Source organism: Phycodurus eques, chromosome 15 (assembly GCF_024500275.1).
Source record: "Phycodurus eques isolate BA_2022a chromosome 15, UOR_Pequ_1.1, whole genome shotgun sequence".
NCBI lineage: Eukaryota > Metazoa > Chordata > Actinopteri > Syngnathiformes > Syngnathidae > Phycodurus > Phycodurus eques.
Genome location: NC_084539.1, coordinates 19,722,314 through 19,734,641, shown reverse-complemented (window position 1 = coordinate 19,734,641; position 12,328 = coordinate 19,722,314). Strand labels below are relative to the sequence as shown.

The 12,328-nt window shown below is 37.2% G+C and overlaps 1 protein-coding gene across 3 annotated transcripts in view; it reads right to left on the bottom strand.

Annotated features, from left to right (window-relative positions):
* LOC133413807 (lysine-specific demethylase 2B-like) overlaps positions 1 to 10,971 on the bottom strand; it is a 29,588-nt gene extending 18,617 nt beyond the window's left edge. Inside the window, exons 1-12 of one of the 3 annotated variants that reach the window (XM_061698632.1) lie at positions 10,612 to 10,971; positions 9,374 to 9,518; positions 9,223 to 9,301; positions 9,089 to 9,135; positions 8,278 to 8,456; positions 7,267 to 7,373; positions 6,423 to 6,516; positions 5,418 to 5,571; positions 4,272 to 4,387; positions 4,050 to 4,176; positions 2,941 to 3,308; positions 2,379 to 2,465 (exon numbers count right to left, since the gene is read on the bottom strand). In XM_061698632.1, the coding sequence (XP_061554616.1) occupies positions 2,379 to 2,465; positions 2,941 to 3,308; positions 4,050 to 4,176; positions 4,272 to 4,387; positions 5,418 to 5,571; positions 6,423 to 6,516; positions 7,267 to 7,373; positions 8,278 to 8,456; positions 9,089 to 9,135; positions 9,223 to 9,301; positions 9,374 to 9,518; positions 10,612 to 10,656 (1,548 nt within the window). In that variant the 5' untranslated portion in view covers positions 10,657 to 10,971. Of the gene's footprint in view, positions 1 to 2,378; positions 2,466 to 2,940; positions 3,309 to 4,049; positions 4,177 to 4,271; positions 4,388 to 5,417; positions 5,572 to 6,422; positions 6,517 to 7,266; positions 7,374 to 8,277; positions 8,457 to 9,088; positions 9,136 to 9,222; positions 9,302 to 9,373; positions 9,519 to 10,138; positions 10,202 to 10,611 lie in introns of those variants that run through there. The other 2 variants (XM_061698633.1, XM_061698634.1) reach the window with 2 other exon arrangements.
* Positions 10,972 to 12,328: the final 1,357 nt, after the last annotated feature.

Genomic DNA, 12,328 nt, shown 5'->3' with positions numbered 1-12,328 from the left:
TCGGGTGGCCTCCTCACTACACAAGCCTGCCTGAAAGAGGGGGGAGTGCATGGTGGGGGGAGCGTGCGGGGGGCGGGGGCGGGGTGGGGGCTAACCTGCTCCGAGTCTGAGTCGTAGTCCTCATCGTCGGCGCTGAGCGACATGGCCATGGCGGCTTTTTCACACGCTGTCCAGCGCGCGACCAAACGACATGGCTGCGCTCTCCTCCTCACTACCACGCTTACAATACCACCAGCAGATGTCGGCAACACAAGAACAGCCTGCCTCATTAACATTGGAGGGAAGGGGGGTGGGCGGTTGATGGACGGCCAATGGGAGGCCGACGTTCATCTGAATCGCACGTGGTGTACGGCCTCCTCCAATCAGGAGAGGAGGTTCGCTGAGATTCATGATTATCACACGGAGCCAATAGAGACAGATGGTATCTCATTGCAAATGGCAATACACACACATACATTTATTTATTTTTTTTGTCTCATGAAAAATACAACTTTATGATCCACATTTTTTATGCGTTATTTATTTTTTAAAAATGTCACTTATCTCAAAATTATATGAGTTTATTCTGGTAAAATTACAACTTTTGACTGAAACGAAAAAATAAAATTTTATTCTCCTAATTTAGCATTTGTTTAAATCTAATAACTACAACTTTTTAACTCCAACAGTTTTTCCTCATCATATAATTTCTTATTAAAATGTAATTCTTATTATCTTTATCTTTATTCTTATTATTTTCTATTTTATTTTAAATTTGAATTTATTATTGCCATAACACAACTTTTTACCTAAAAAGTACAACTTTATTCTCATAATATTACTATTTTATAGACCTAAAAATTTGATTTTACAAATCTAAAACAAATATGACTGTTCTTGCAAAATTAACTCTTTTTCTGAAAGAAACTCTAAGACATGACTTCTCTAAATATTTTTAACTTTCTTCTCTAATATTAAGATCTTTTTTACATCTAAAAACTGACTTTTGAGCTTGAAAAAGTCTACTTAATATCATTTTCAAAATACATAAAACTGTGACATTCTATGGTAAAACAAAACAAACAAAAAACTTTATTCTCATAATATTCCGACATTTCTTGAAAAATAATTCCCCAAAAAATATGACTGTCAAAATTCTACAACTTAAAAAGATGACTTTTTACTCTTTCCCAATGAATTTCTTCTTGTAATACAACTTTTTAGACTTAATAATACAACTTTATGCTCGTAACTTTATTAGTTTTCATCCAAAAATATTACGCAATCTAAAATAAATGTGATTTTATTGTTGTTGGTTTTTCCATTTTTGTCTGTTAGTTTTAAAAAATATATATGATTTCTTACCGAAAACAAATATGATTTGATTGTAATATTAACCTTTTTCTAAAAAAATACATCTTTATTCTTGTAATATTGTGCCTTTTTTTCCTAAAAAAATCCATGCCTTTTTACTCCATTTATTTCGAACCTATCCAACTTTCTTATCATAATATTACGATTTTTTTTCAATCTAAAAACGACAACTTCTTTCTTTTATCTTTAAAAAAAAGTATTTTTATTCTCGTAATACTCCAAACTATTACTGGAATAGATCCGACTTTTTAGCTTGAGAAATAATTGTCACTATTTTTTTATTTATCTTGATTAATAAGGAGTCAAAATGGGAGGCGGTTCAGCAGCCAATGGGAGGCCAGCGTACATCTGAGTACGCGTACGGGGTGTACGCCCTCCTCCAATGCGGAGAGGAGCTGCACCGATATTCATGACTATCACACAGAGCCAATAGAGGCAGATGGCATCGCATTGCAAAAAGGCAAACATCGGCGCATGCACACACAATCACAACCACGCGCGCGCGCACACACACACACAAACAGAGGCCTGGTGAGCAGCAGGTGGTCTTTATGTCCTTACATCATATTCTCAAGATAAATCACATAAAGTGATGCTATTTTTATGTCCTGGTATGTAGATTGAAGCAGAAGACGGAAGAATGCAATGGGAGTTAAAGCAATGACACGCCAGTGGCACAAAACACACTTCATTCTTATTATATTATAATATACAATATATTAGATTATATGTTTTGGGGGGGAAAAAATGATTTAATTTTTATTTTTTTTTTACTTTATATTTGTAATCTTGTGATTTATTGCTAGAACAAAATGCAACTTTATCCTGGCAATATGAATATTTATATATATCTTATTGTCATCAGAGGGCACACTGCTGCTTGAAGAAAATACAGCTGGTCGGACATAGAAAGAGTCTGAAAATTTTTAACTCCCCATTTTGCGAACAGTTAAGTTCACCGTCGGCAGAAGGGCGACTACGGATTTTTAAATAAATAAATAAATAAATAAATGTAAATAGCCTACCTTTGTGGTTTTGTTTGGCCAGAACACAACCGGAAACCCAGTGATGGCTAACTTTGGGTCATCATCAGCATGTTCCTTTAAGACAACCTGCAGCCACAACAAGCAAAGACTTGATTACATTGAATACGTGACCGTGTAAAACAAGGTTTTTTTCATCTTTATTTTCTTTCCTTCATTCTTGTAAAATAGCTGACTTTTTTTTTTTTTCTTCCTCATTCCGCGTAATATGACAACATGTTTACTTGACATGACAACTTATTTCCATGTTAATTCTCGTAACGTTACAATTTACTTCTTGTGACATTATGAATATTTTGAATATTATTTGAATACTTATACTCTTTATTCATTTTTTCCTTGCATCACTACACCGTTATTCTTAACATTACGACTTTACAGTCAAAACATGAGGCAAATGTTTTACGTCACTTACTAACCCTCTTTTCATTAAAAACGTTTTGGTTTTCTAACTGAAAAATACAACTTTGTATCTCAAAAAATGATGACTTGATTTTTGTAAGTTTAGGGATATTTTTCTTTTGAGGAAAAGGCGCTTCCTTACCTTCATGTCTTCCAGCAGGCCGAGCGGGTTCTCCAACCGCTCCGGAATACTTTTCTTATTTTCGGGGAGCGACTCCAGCTTTTCCACCAGCCTCTTCAGTCCGTTGATTTCAAATTCTGTCAGATGAGTCCACTTATTGTGCGATTCCGAGGTCGGCGATTCGGATTGGAAGTCCGCAGGGTCGGAGACGGGACAGCAGCTGTCCTCGGAGTGGGCGGACAAGGTGGCTTTAGGGCACTGCTGGTCGGAAACCACCTGCGGTTTTTCGCACGGGTCGTCCCTGAGCTGCGAATCGCACCAGTCCTCGGTCATGTCCTGACTTCTCGAGTCGGAGCCGGGGCTTCCCACGTGGGCTTTTGTCTCGTAGTCTGGAAGGACACGTGCCGAAATGAATAAATGCTACATCGGGTTTCTGCGTGGATTTGAGCAGTGACTGACAATCTATTAATGACATCACCATCATTTAGAGAGGTGGATTGGTGGAACTGGAACTGGCGGAGAAGCAGATTTGGTAGATGGATTGGGTGCATTGGTGGCTACGTGGATCGGTGTATTGGTGGAACTGATGGATTGGCAGACTTGGTGTATTTTGGAGGAATTAGTGTCTGTGATGGGTTGGTGGAACTGATGGATAAGTGGTTTTGATAAATAGGTGGTATGGTGGTGGATTGGTGGATACGTGGGCGGATGAATAGGTAGAGGATTGGTGAGTTTCTGGACTGGAAGATTGGTGGATAGGTGGATTAAGTGGGTTGGTGGAATGGGTGGATGGGTGAATTGGGTGGATTGAGTGGATCGGTGGTGCAAGGTGTATTGGTAAAGTGAATAGGCGCATTGGTGGATTGCTATATTGGTGGAGAGCTCAATTGTTGGAGTATTGGTGGTTTGGCCGTGGCTTTGTGGATGGAAGGATAGATGGATGGGTGCTTGGGTGGATGGGAGCTTGATAGGTGGATTGGTGGGTGGAATGGTGGGAAGCTTGGTCGCTGGGTAGGTAGGTGCATACTGAATGTAACAAGTACTTTTAACATTATTGTTGAGGACGTATTTATCTCACACACGTGTCGTTATACAAACACGATTGTATTTGGAAGCTTAATTGTGCTGACCCATGAGTAAAGGCTCTTTATGGATCTCCTGAGAAAGGTAGGACCGATTGGTCAGGCAGTGCATGTATCGCTCCAGGACGTACCAACACATCTCATAGTAGAAGGGGAAGCGGAACTTCGAGTGAACCTGGGGTGGGGGGTAAAAAAAATAAAAATAAAAAATGAAGTCATATTTTAACGGCATTTTAGCTTTTATAGCTTTCCAGCGCTGACGACTCCCACCTTGGTACGGTTCTCGATCTCGTGGATGGTGAGCTGCATAGGAATGTTAAAACTGTGCAGAATGTTGCCGCCGAAGACCAGCGTGTCCTCGGGAGTGTACACCGCATGAATCCACCCTAAAACACATAAAGAAAGCACGACATGTGAGGGAGTATAAAACTACGTGATTGACAAGATGAACTGAGAGATTTCTTTTTTTTTTGGTATTTGTGTTCAAATTCAGTGGTATTTTTTTCCGCAGATAAAAAGTAATATTACGTGAATGAAGTTGGCTCAAAGACTTTTACCAAGATGGTATTGTGGTAATATTCCAACTCCTTTCTTGAAAAATATGACATATTTAAAATACGGTAAAAGTAGATTCTTGAAAAAAATACGACTTTTATGTGAACGTATACCTTTTTAGTGTTATGAAATTATACCTTCTAAACAAATTACACATTTTCATCTAAAAAATGACTTGATTCTTATACCTTCCAATTTTTTCTCGAAAAAAGAAAACATTTATATTGAAGAAATCCAACTGTATATTCTTGTAATATTAAGACTTATTTTAATGAAACATATATATAATAATCTTGAATAAACAACTTCACGCTTGTAAAAAAAAAAAAAATACTATCACTGTCATGTGGCTATCAAGGAGTGTTTGTACCACACTAAAATGAAAAAGAAATTATATTGCAAAGTCAATGTTTTTGAGATTCCCTCTCCCCCCCCATTAAAAAAATATTAATATTACAAGAATAAAGTTGTATTTTTTTCCCAAGATAAAAATATTACATGAATAAAGTTGTAATTTTCTGACATTTTGACTTTTAAGACTTTTTTAAAATCGAGAAATATTTGACTTCCTATATATAAAAAAGATCATTTCAAAAAATTGTAAAAAATAAAATTAAAAAAAAAAAACATTTTTATAATGTAAAATTCTACATTTCTGTAATATTATGCCATCTTTTATAAAAAAATTTTTTAAAAAAACCTTTCCACTTTATTCTCATTATATTAAAACTTTTCAACTAAAAAATACAACTTTATTCTCATGACATTTGTTTTGTTTGCATGCATCTCATACTCTCATTTGCTTGTTGTTAAGCTGCTATATTTCAATCATGGCGTGCTTGTTAAAAAATTGGAACCCACCAGACGGGATGAAGAAGGTGTATCCCTGCTTGAGCTCCACCCTCTGGCATCCGTCAGCGCGATCTCCCAGGAAGACATCGCTCTGTTTGCCTGACAGCACCCAGTCCTCGTACAGAGCCAGGTTGTGGAGTGTCGGGGGCACCAGCCAGAACACCTGACGGCAAACACTTGACACTCTCAAACATCGTCAACCGATGGCAACAACATTCCAAATGACGACATTTTATCTTGTGGGGGGGAAAAAATAAAATAAATGACTTTATTCTATACATCAGGGCTCCAGACGAACTTTTTGCACTGGTTGCAATGGTGCGCCCAACTTTTTTTCTTGAGTGTACCAGCATAAAATTTAGGTGCACCCAAATTTTTGACCGCATAGCATTCAACACGTTTTACAGGCTCACTTAAAAAAAAAAAAAAAAATACAACTAAAAAATAGCTGCCTTACTTTGTCATACGATCATGTGATTATTTTTTTTCTAAAAAATTTAAAATACAACTATTCTAGTACGATGAGGACACAGGTGTCAAACTCAAGGACCGGGGGCCAGATCTGGCCTGCCACATCATATTATGTGGCCCGCGAAAGCAAATCATGTGCTTGAACTGCCATGATTCTTGCTAAAATCTGCAGAAAAAAAATGTATTGTCATATGGAATAAATATTTCCAACCACGTTTTTGTTACCAAAACTGTTTTTACAATACAGTAACTTAAACAATAGTTACAAAGTATTACCCTTGAATTTCAATTTCCAAACTATTCATCTATTAATTGGTTGTCTGTGTAATAATATAAGGAGGCGATTCAATATTGATATGATTTCAAAATCTTAACGGCTCTCTGAGAGAATCCATAACTACAATGTTTCCTGTGACACAAATGAGTTTTCTCCAATCTAAAAAATACGGGTTTATTCTCATAATATTACAACATTTCTCTCGAGTAGACACGGCTTTTATCTTGAAAAGGATGGTTGCCATGACGACACCATTGCATACATACTTTTTGCCCCTTGAAGACATGATACCACACAGAGGTTCCCCCGAAATCGATGTGGAAGTCAGTATAGCAGCCCTTCACGCTCATTAAACAATACCTATGAAAGAAAAGACAAATATAGACATACAGGGTAAACATACGCTGGAAATGGCGCCAAGCGTAGAAAGGGATGGAAATTGAAGAGTGATGAAGTACCCAAGGGGCCATTAATAATTCAGTCATCAGGCAGAATGCGAGTTAGATGAGATGAGCCTTAATTTTATTGGAGAGACTCTCAGGAGGAAGCAGAAAAGAACATAACCGAAGGGATTATTTAAACAGCGTTACGCCGAGCGAGCCTGTAGAGACGACTAAAAATACATCAAATCCTGCGAAATGTTCTCCATGTTCCCCGGCCACAACATTAGGTACACATCAGATGCAAAATATATGTTTCAATACTTAAAAGTTAATGGTTTAAATTACTGTAAAAAAATTAAAAAGAAAAACAAATGTTGCAAATGGCCATTCGGTGTACCATCCACTTCGGAAAATCACATTATTCAAATGATCATTCTTTGGAATGAATAATACATATCAAGTGGCTTTCAAGCGGTGTCTCTGTGTTTGAACAAGCGATGATAGGAAAAAAGGCAAAGCGAATTGTGCACCCAGCAGGCAGAAAGTGGATCGATATAAAAATAAAGTAATAATAATAACGGACTAACTAACAAACAAACAAACAGATGAATAAATAAAAAGATGTGGAAGGGTGGAAAAGTGCTGCCTTCACAAACAATCACGAGCACTAGTAAGAGAAGGTGGAGAGGACCAACACGTTCATTTTGGAGCTCTCCAGTCAGCCTACCTTTGTACTTTGGGATATTTCATCTCCGAGATCACGTTGGTGCCTTCTGTTTGGCTCTGCTTTAGATACGAAGGCCACATGTTGTCCACCCAGTCCACCTGATCAATCTGGGAATGTTCGACAACACTCAACACTCGCTTTTTTTCCCTCATTCAAGTCATCAAATGATCAAAAGATACGACTTTCAGTGTTGGAAAAACAAACGACTATATACTCACATTCCAATTTCTTTCTTAGAAAAAAGTAAGAAAACAAAAAAAGTAACTTAGGATCTGGAAAAGCATTCAACTTTATTCTCATAAAATGAATTTTTTTTTTCCTGTTCAAAATGACGACTTTATCCTTCTAATATAACAACTTATTTTTATTTGAAAAAAATACAACTTTATTCTAATATGATTTTGACTCCACCCCCCCCCAAAAAAATAAAAAAATAACGTAAAAAAAAGTTATGACTTTTTACCTTGAAAAATAAGAAATTCTTTTCTCATGATGGTATGACCTTTTTGGGAGGAAATTATGACATTAATTTATTCTCGGAATATTACTTTTTGTGTTTTATCTTGAAAAACATTCCTTCCGTTTTTTTTATAATTTTTTGACTGGTTAATGTAAAATGTAAGACTTTATTCTTGTATTGCAATTTTTTACAACACTTTTCTTGTCTTCTTAACTAAAAAAAAAATTGACTTCGTTTAAATATCGCTTAAAAAAATACTTTTTATATTGGGAAAAAAATCTCACTTTTTTCTCACAAATTTTTATTTTTCTCAAGTATTATTTCTGGAAACAATACGTTTTTATCTTGAAAATAATTTGACTTTATTCTCATAATATGACAAACACTGTCTCGAAAATATACCACTTTGTACACATCAGATTGAGACTTTATTTCATCTAAAAATTCTTATTATTATGAGATTCTTTTAATCAGAAAAACACAACTAAATCCACCTGAGTCACCTGCGAGCGTTCAAAACGTTCATCGCGACATAAAGGAGAGTGACGTACCACGGTGGGTCTCTTGATGAGGTTCTCCAGCTTGGTGTGGCTGAACTCCAAGCTGATCACGTTGAACAGCTTGTCCCGCTCTTCCTCCGGCGTCTCGTAGTAGCGCACAAACTGGGCCATGCTCATTTCCGAGCCTTTCTGAGTGCTCACGTCCATCACGTCCACCGAGCGACGGCTGCCTGTGAGTGAGAGTCAATACAGGAGGATTATCAGTAAAAGTTAACATAAGAGTGAACCCCGTTTTTGTCCACGGGGTAAACATTCCAGGCCCACTCGCAGAATCCATGATATAGAAAAAAAAAAAAAAAAATTGTATCACTTCTACACACGTTTAAACTTAAAGATATGAGCAAAATGAAAAGACTCGCTCGCACAGTTCCCCATATAAGAGGCAAAGTGTGCTTGCTTCAAGCCGTTTATTCCAAGTGAACTGTAAAACTGCCATGTGAAACAAAAACAAAAACAAACTGTGTCTGCATCCAGTCGAGTTCAGGGCTGCCCAGCATGTTGCGGCACAACTCGGTACTACACTGACGGTAGGCAACTCTACATTTGGACTTGCTTGTATAATATACATTGCTGTAAAAACCCATTAAAAAAAAAAGTAGTTTAAAAATCTGTGATATAGGGGCATAAACAAAGAACCCCTTGTATAGTGTGGATTTACTGTAATTTTTTTTTTTTTTTAACAATACCTGACATATTTGGATTCATATTTTATGAAGTCAATGCATTTTTTTTTTGGGACAACAGCTTTATCCCGCAGTCCCAAAGGTATGCCAAAATGAGTCAATAATAGAATTTCACTTACCGACTAAGCCTTTGATTTCCGACACTGTAAATTCCGGATCGGGCATTCTGTGCACATTTAAACAGACCAATTTTTTGCTCAGTTAATCGTAGAAAACAGTGCATTCAGTAGAAAATAAGCAAATGAGCACTTACATGATCCCAAGTCCTTCCTTCTCTTTGAAAATAAGCGGAACCTTTAGGGCGTCCCGTTGCACATATTCATATGTGAAGTCTGGATAAGACAATGATTGAAAATAATTTAAAAAATAAACCGACGGCGTGAGAGCGGGTTGACGCTTTTTACCTTTGGCTTCCATGACACGCACAAAGTTTGTGGCGTAGTTGTCGCTGGCCAGCTTGTCCTCCACGTTGAATCCCCTGATGTTGACCATCTCCTCCACGTCAGACAGGTCCTCGTTCTCGTCGTACAGCCGCCGGCAGATGGAGCGCTGTCCATTTTCAAAAAACACGCTTTACTTTGTGTACATACAAATTAACTTGCCTCGTAGAAAATCGTTCGTACACTAGTGATCGAATGCTCTTGTTATTTCAACGCTTTTTTTTTTTTTTTACCAGTACGACAATAGCATTAAACTTACGTTTATGGTGTAAATGTACAAATGCATGACAAATGTGACTCTTTCTGGGGCTGTGCTCAAATTTACAACCAACACTTAACTGTGATATCCAGAATACACATTCAACCTCTCGTTTTTTTTTTGTTCTTCTGAATGTTGACATCAAGAAAGAAAACAAGCAGGACCTTCTAAATTCTATTGTTTTGAAAAAGTGCTTTTTTTTAAATTACTTTTTTTATTTTGTAGCTCAACTTTTTTACTCAAAAATATGGCATTAAATTTGTGTAATATTCCAACTTTTTCCTAAAAAGATGTCTGTTAAATAAATATGATTATTTCATAACAACGTTTTCTACCACAACAAAACTTTTATTGAAAAAAATATTTGATTATTCCCATAACATTATGATCTTTTCTAAACAAAATAAAGAATACAACTTTATTCTAAAAAAAAGAGCAAGACACTAAAAAAAAATTGAAATTTGACTTACTCTTGTAATATTGCAACTTTTTTTCTTGTAAAAAAAAACTGACTTGATTCCTGTAAAATGACTTTAAAAATAAAAGCCTGACTTTATTCTTGAAAAAGACCTTTTAATCTTGAAAAATGTGACTTGAATCTTGTATTCTATTCTAGACCTTTGTGCTTCTTTTTAGTATTTTACGTGTTCAAACGTAAAAACAAAATAATAATAATAATAAATACATTAAAATAAATAAATAAATAACACATACATTGGTGCCTTGTGTAACACTGAACATAGTTAGTGTCACATTTTATTAAACTTGTCAGTGCTGTGACGTAGCAGTGATACTGAGGTGAGTACCACTACTAGTACAACAAACTACAACCACTACTAGTGGTAGTTCTACTAGCGCACGGTACTAGCGCTCGGCTAACTAATTAGCTCCAAGCCTCTCCCCTTTCCTCGGGCAAATGTCGCCATGGCTCGCGGTTACCCACCAGCCGGCGGCCGGACTCGGCACACCTTTCCCCGGCCTGAGCCATCGCCTGCTAAGGGGGGAGTCTCTTCCACTCGTTCAGCCTCGAAACAGCATCTCCGCGCGTAGCACGTAGCACGCTTCACAGCTCCAAAACAAGGGAACCATGTTTTTGTGTGTTACGTCACCGCCAGGAACCAAAACATTGGTGGATCGCGTCACTTTTCTCTCTCTCTCTCTCTCTCTCGCTCTCTGAAAACTCGTATACAACTTGGTGATGGAAAACATTAATATATTTTTGTTGTTGTTAACGAAACATAGTCACAATCTAAAATATATTATTAAAAAAATAATAATTAACTAATATACAAAATAACGGCTTCTTTCATTCGTTCCATAACACACTGTCACTTTTTGTGCGATTAAAAGGTACGAAATGAAATGAATACTAAAACAAGTTTTGTAAAAAAAAAAAAATCTATTAGCATGGGCAGCGCACTAAAGCAATATTATACAATTATTAATGGGCGACCAGTGTGGTGAAACTTCCGGAATAACGTAATAAGCACTCTTCATTGGCTGAATGGAAAGTAAGCACTCTGCATTGGCTGACTAATGTCACGTGGCACCAATTGAAGCACCGAATGGAAAAATGCTAACCGAAACAAACGCTTTATATTTCACCGTGTCTACAACTTTGTCCCAAACATGTTTAACAATAACGTAGTTATCATTAAAAAAAAAATCAAAGTTTTAAAGCGGAAGTTACACTACGGTCTATGATGCTGATTGATTGACATCTGCTAGACTGACGCGATTGCGCGTGCTCGCTAGCTCTCTATTGGCGGGCTGGAGTCACGTGATACTCGTTGAGCCCGCATGTTTAAAACGTATACACACAAAGGCTTTGCCTTTTTTGTAATGTCTTAATAACGTAGTCATCAAAAAAATGATTCAACTTATTTTTCACGTGAATTCTTTTTAATTCTATTTACAGGTAAAATGTCAGCTGTTCTCCACCGAGCTGTCGTACCTCAACACGAACACCTCTTCAAAGCTGACATTCAAAAACAATCGCCATGTGACACTTTTGTTTTATGAACGAAAACATACGACCCCCCCCCCCCTCAACTTTCTTCACAAGCACTCCCATGATGACAAGCATTTATATTTACAAAACTTTAATTTCCCATGTTTTTCACTTACACTTCTCTTTCATTCACTTGGCACTTTATTATCAGCTTGTTGTGTACAAATAAATAGTTCATTTGGTGACCGCATGTCAGAATGAATGAACCAATTTTAGTCTTCGTTATCCAGGTTGCCTGTTGTGCGTCCTGATATGCACTAGATGGCGATATTGAGAGACAGACGAACAACACCCACATGTGCCACGGGTACGATGGCTGATGTGGGTGTTTCATCTGTTCACCCGTGAAAGGTTCACCCACACGATCCGTCACGCCCGTGGGGTATGTGGTTGTTTAGTAACCTTCACTCTGTTACACCAGGTTTTAACACCCCCAATTTTCATCAAACGCACATTTTTCCTGGTGACAGGTTAGGGCACCTTCACTTTTCCCGGTGAAACATTTTAACAGTTTCTGTTGCACCTGCAGGGGATGCTATAATCCCTCACTTTTCCCGGTAAAAAAGTTTCAAGACCCACGCGTCGTCACATTCGTTGGGGATGTGGGTGTTTCCACACTTGCACTTTTCCTGGGAAACTGTTTTAACAC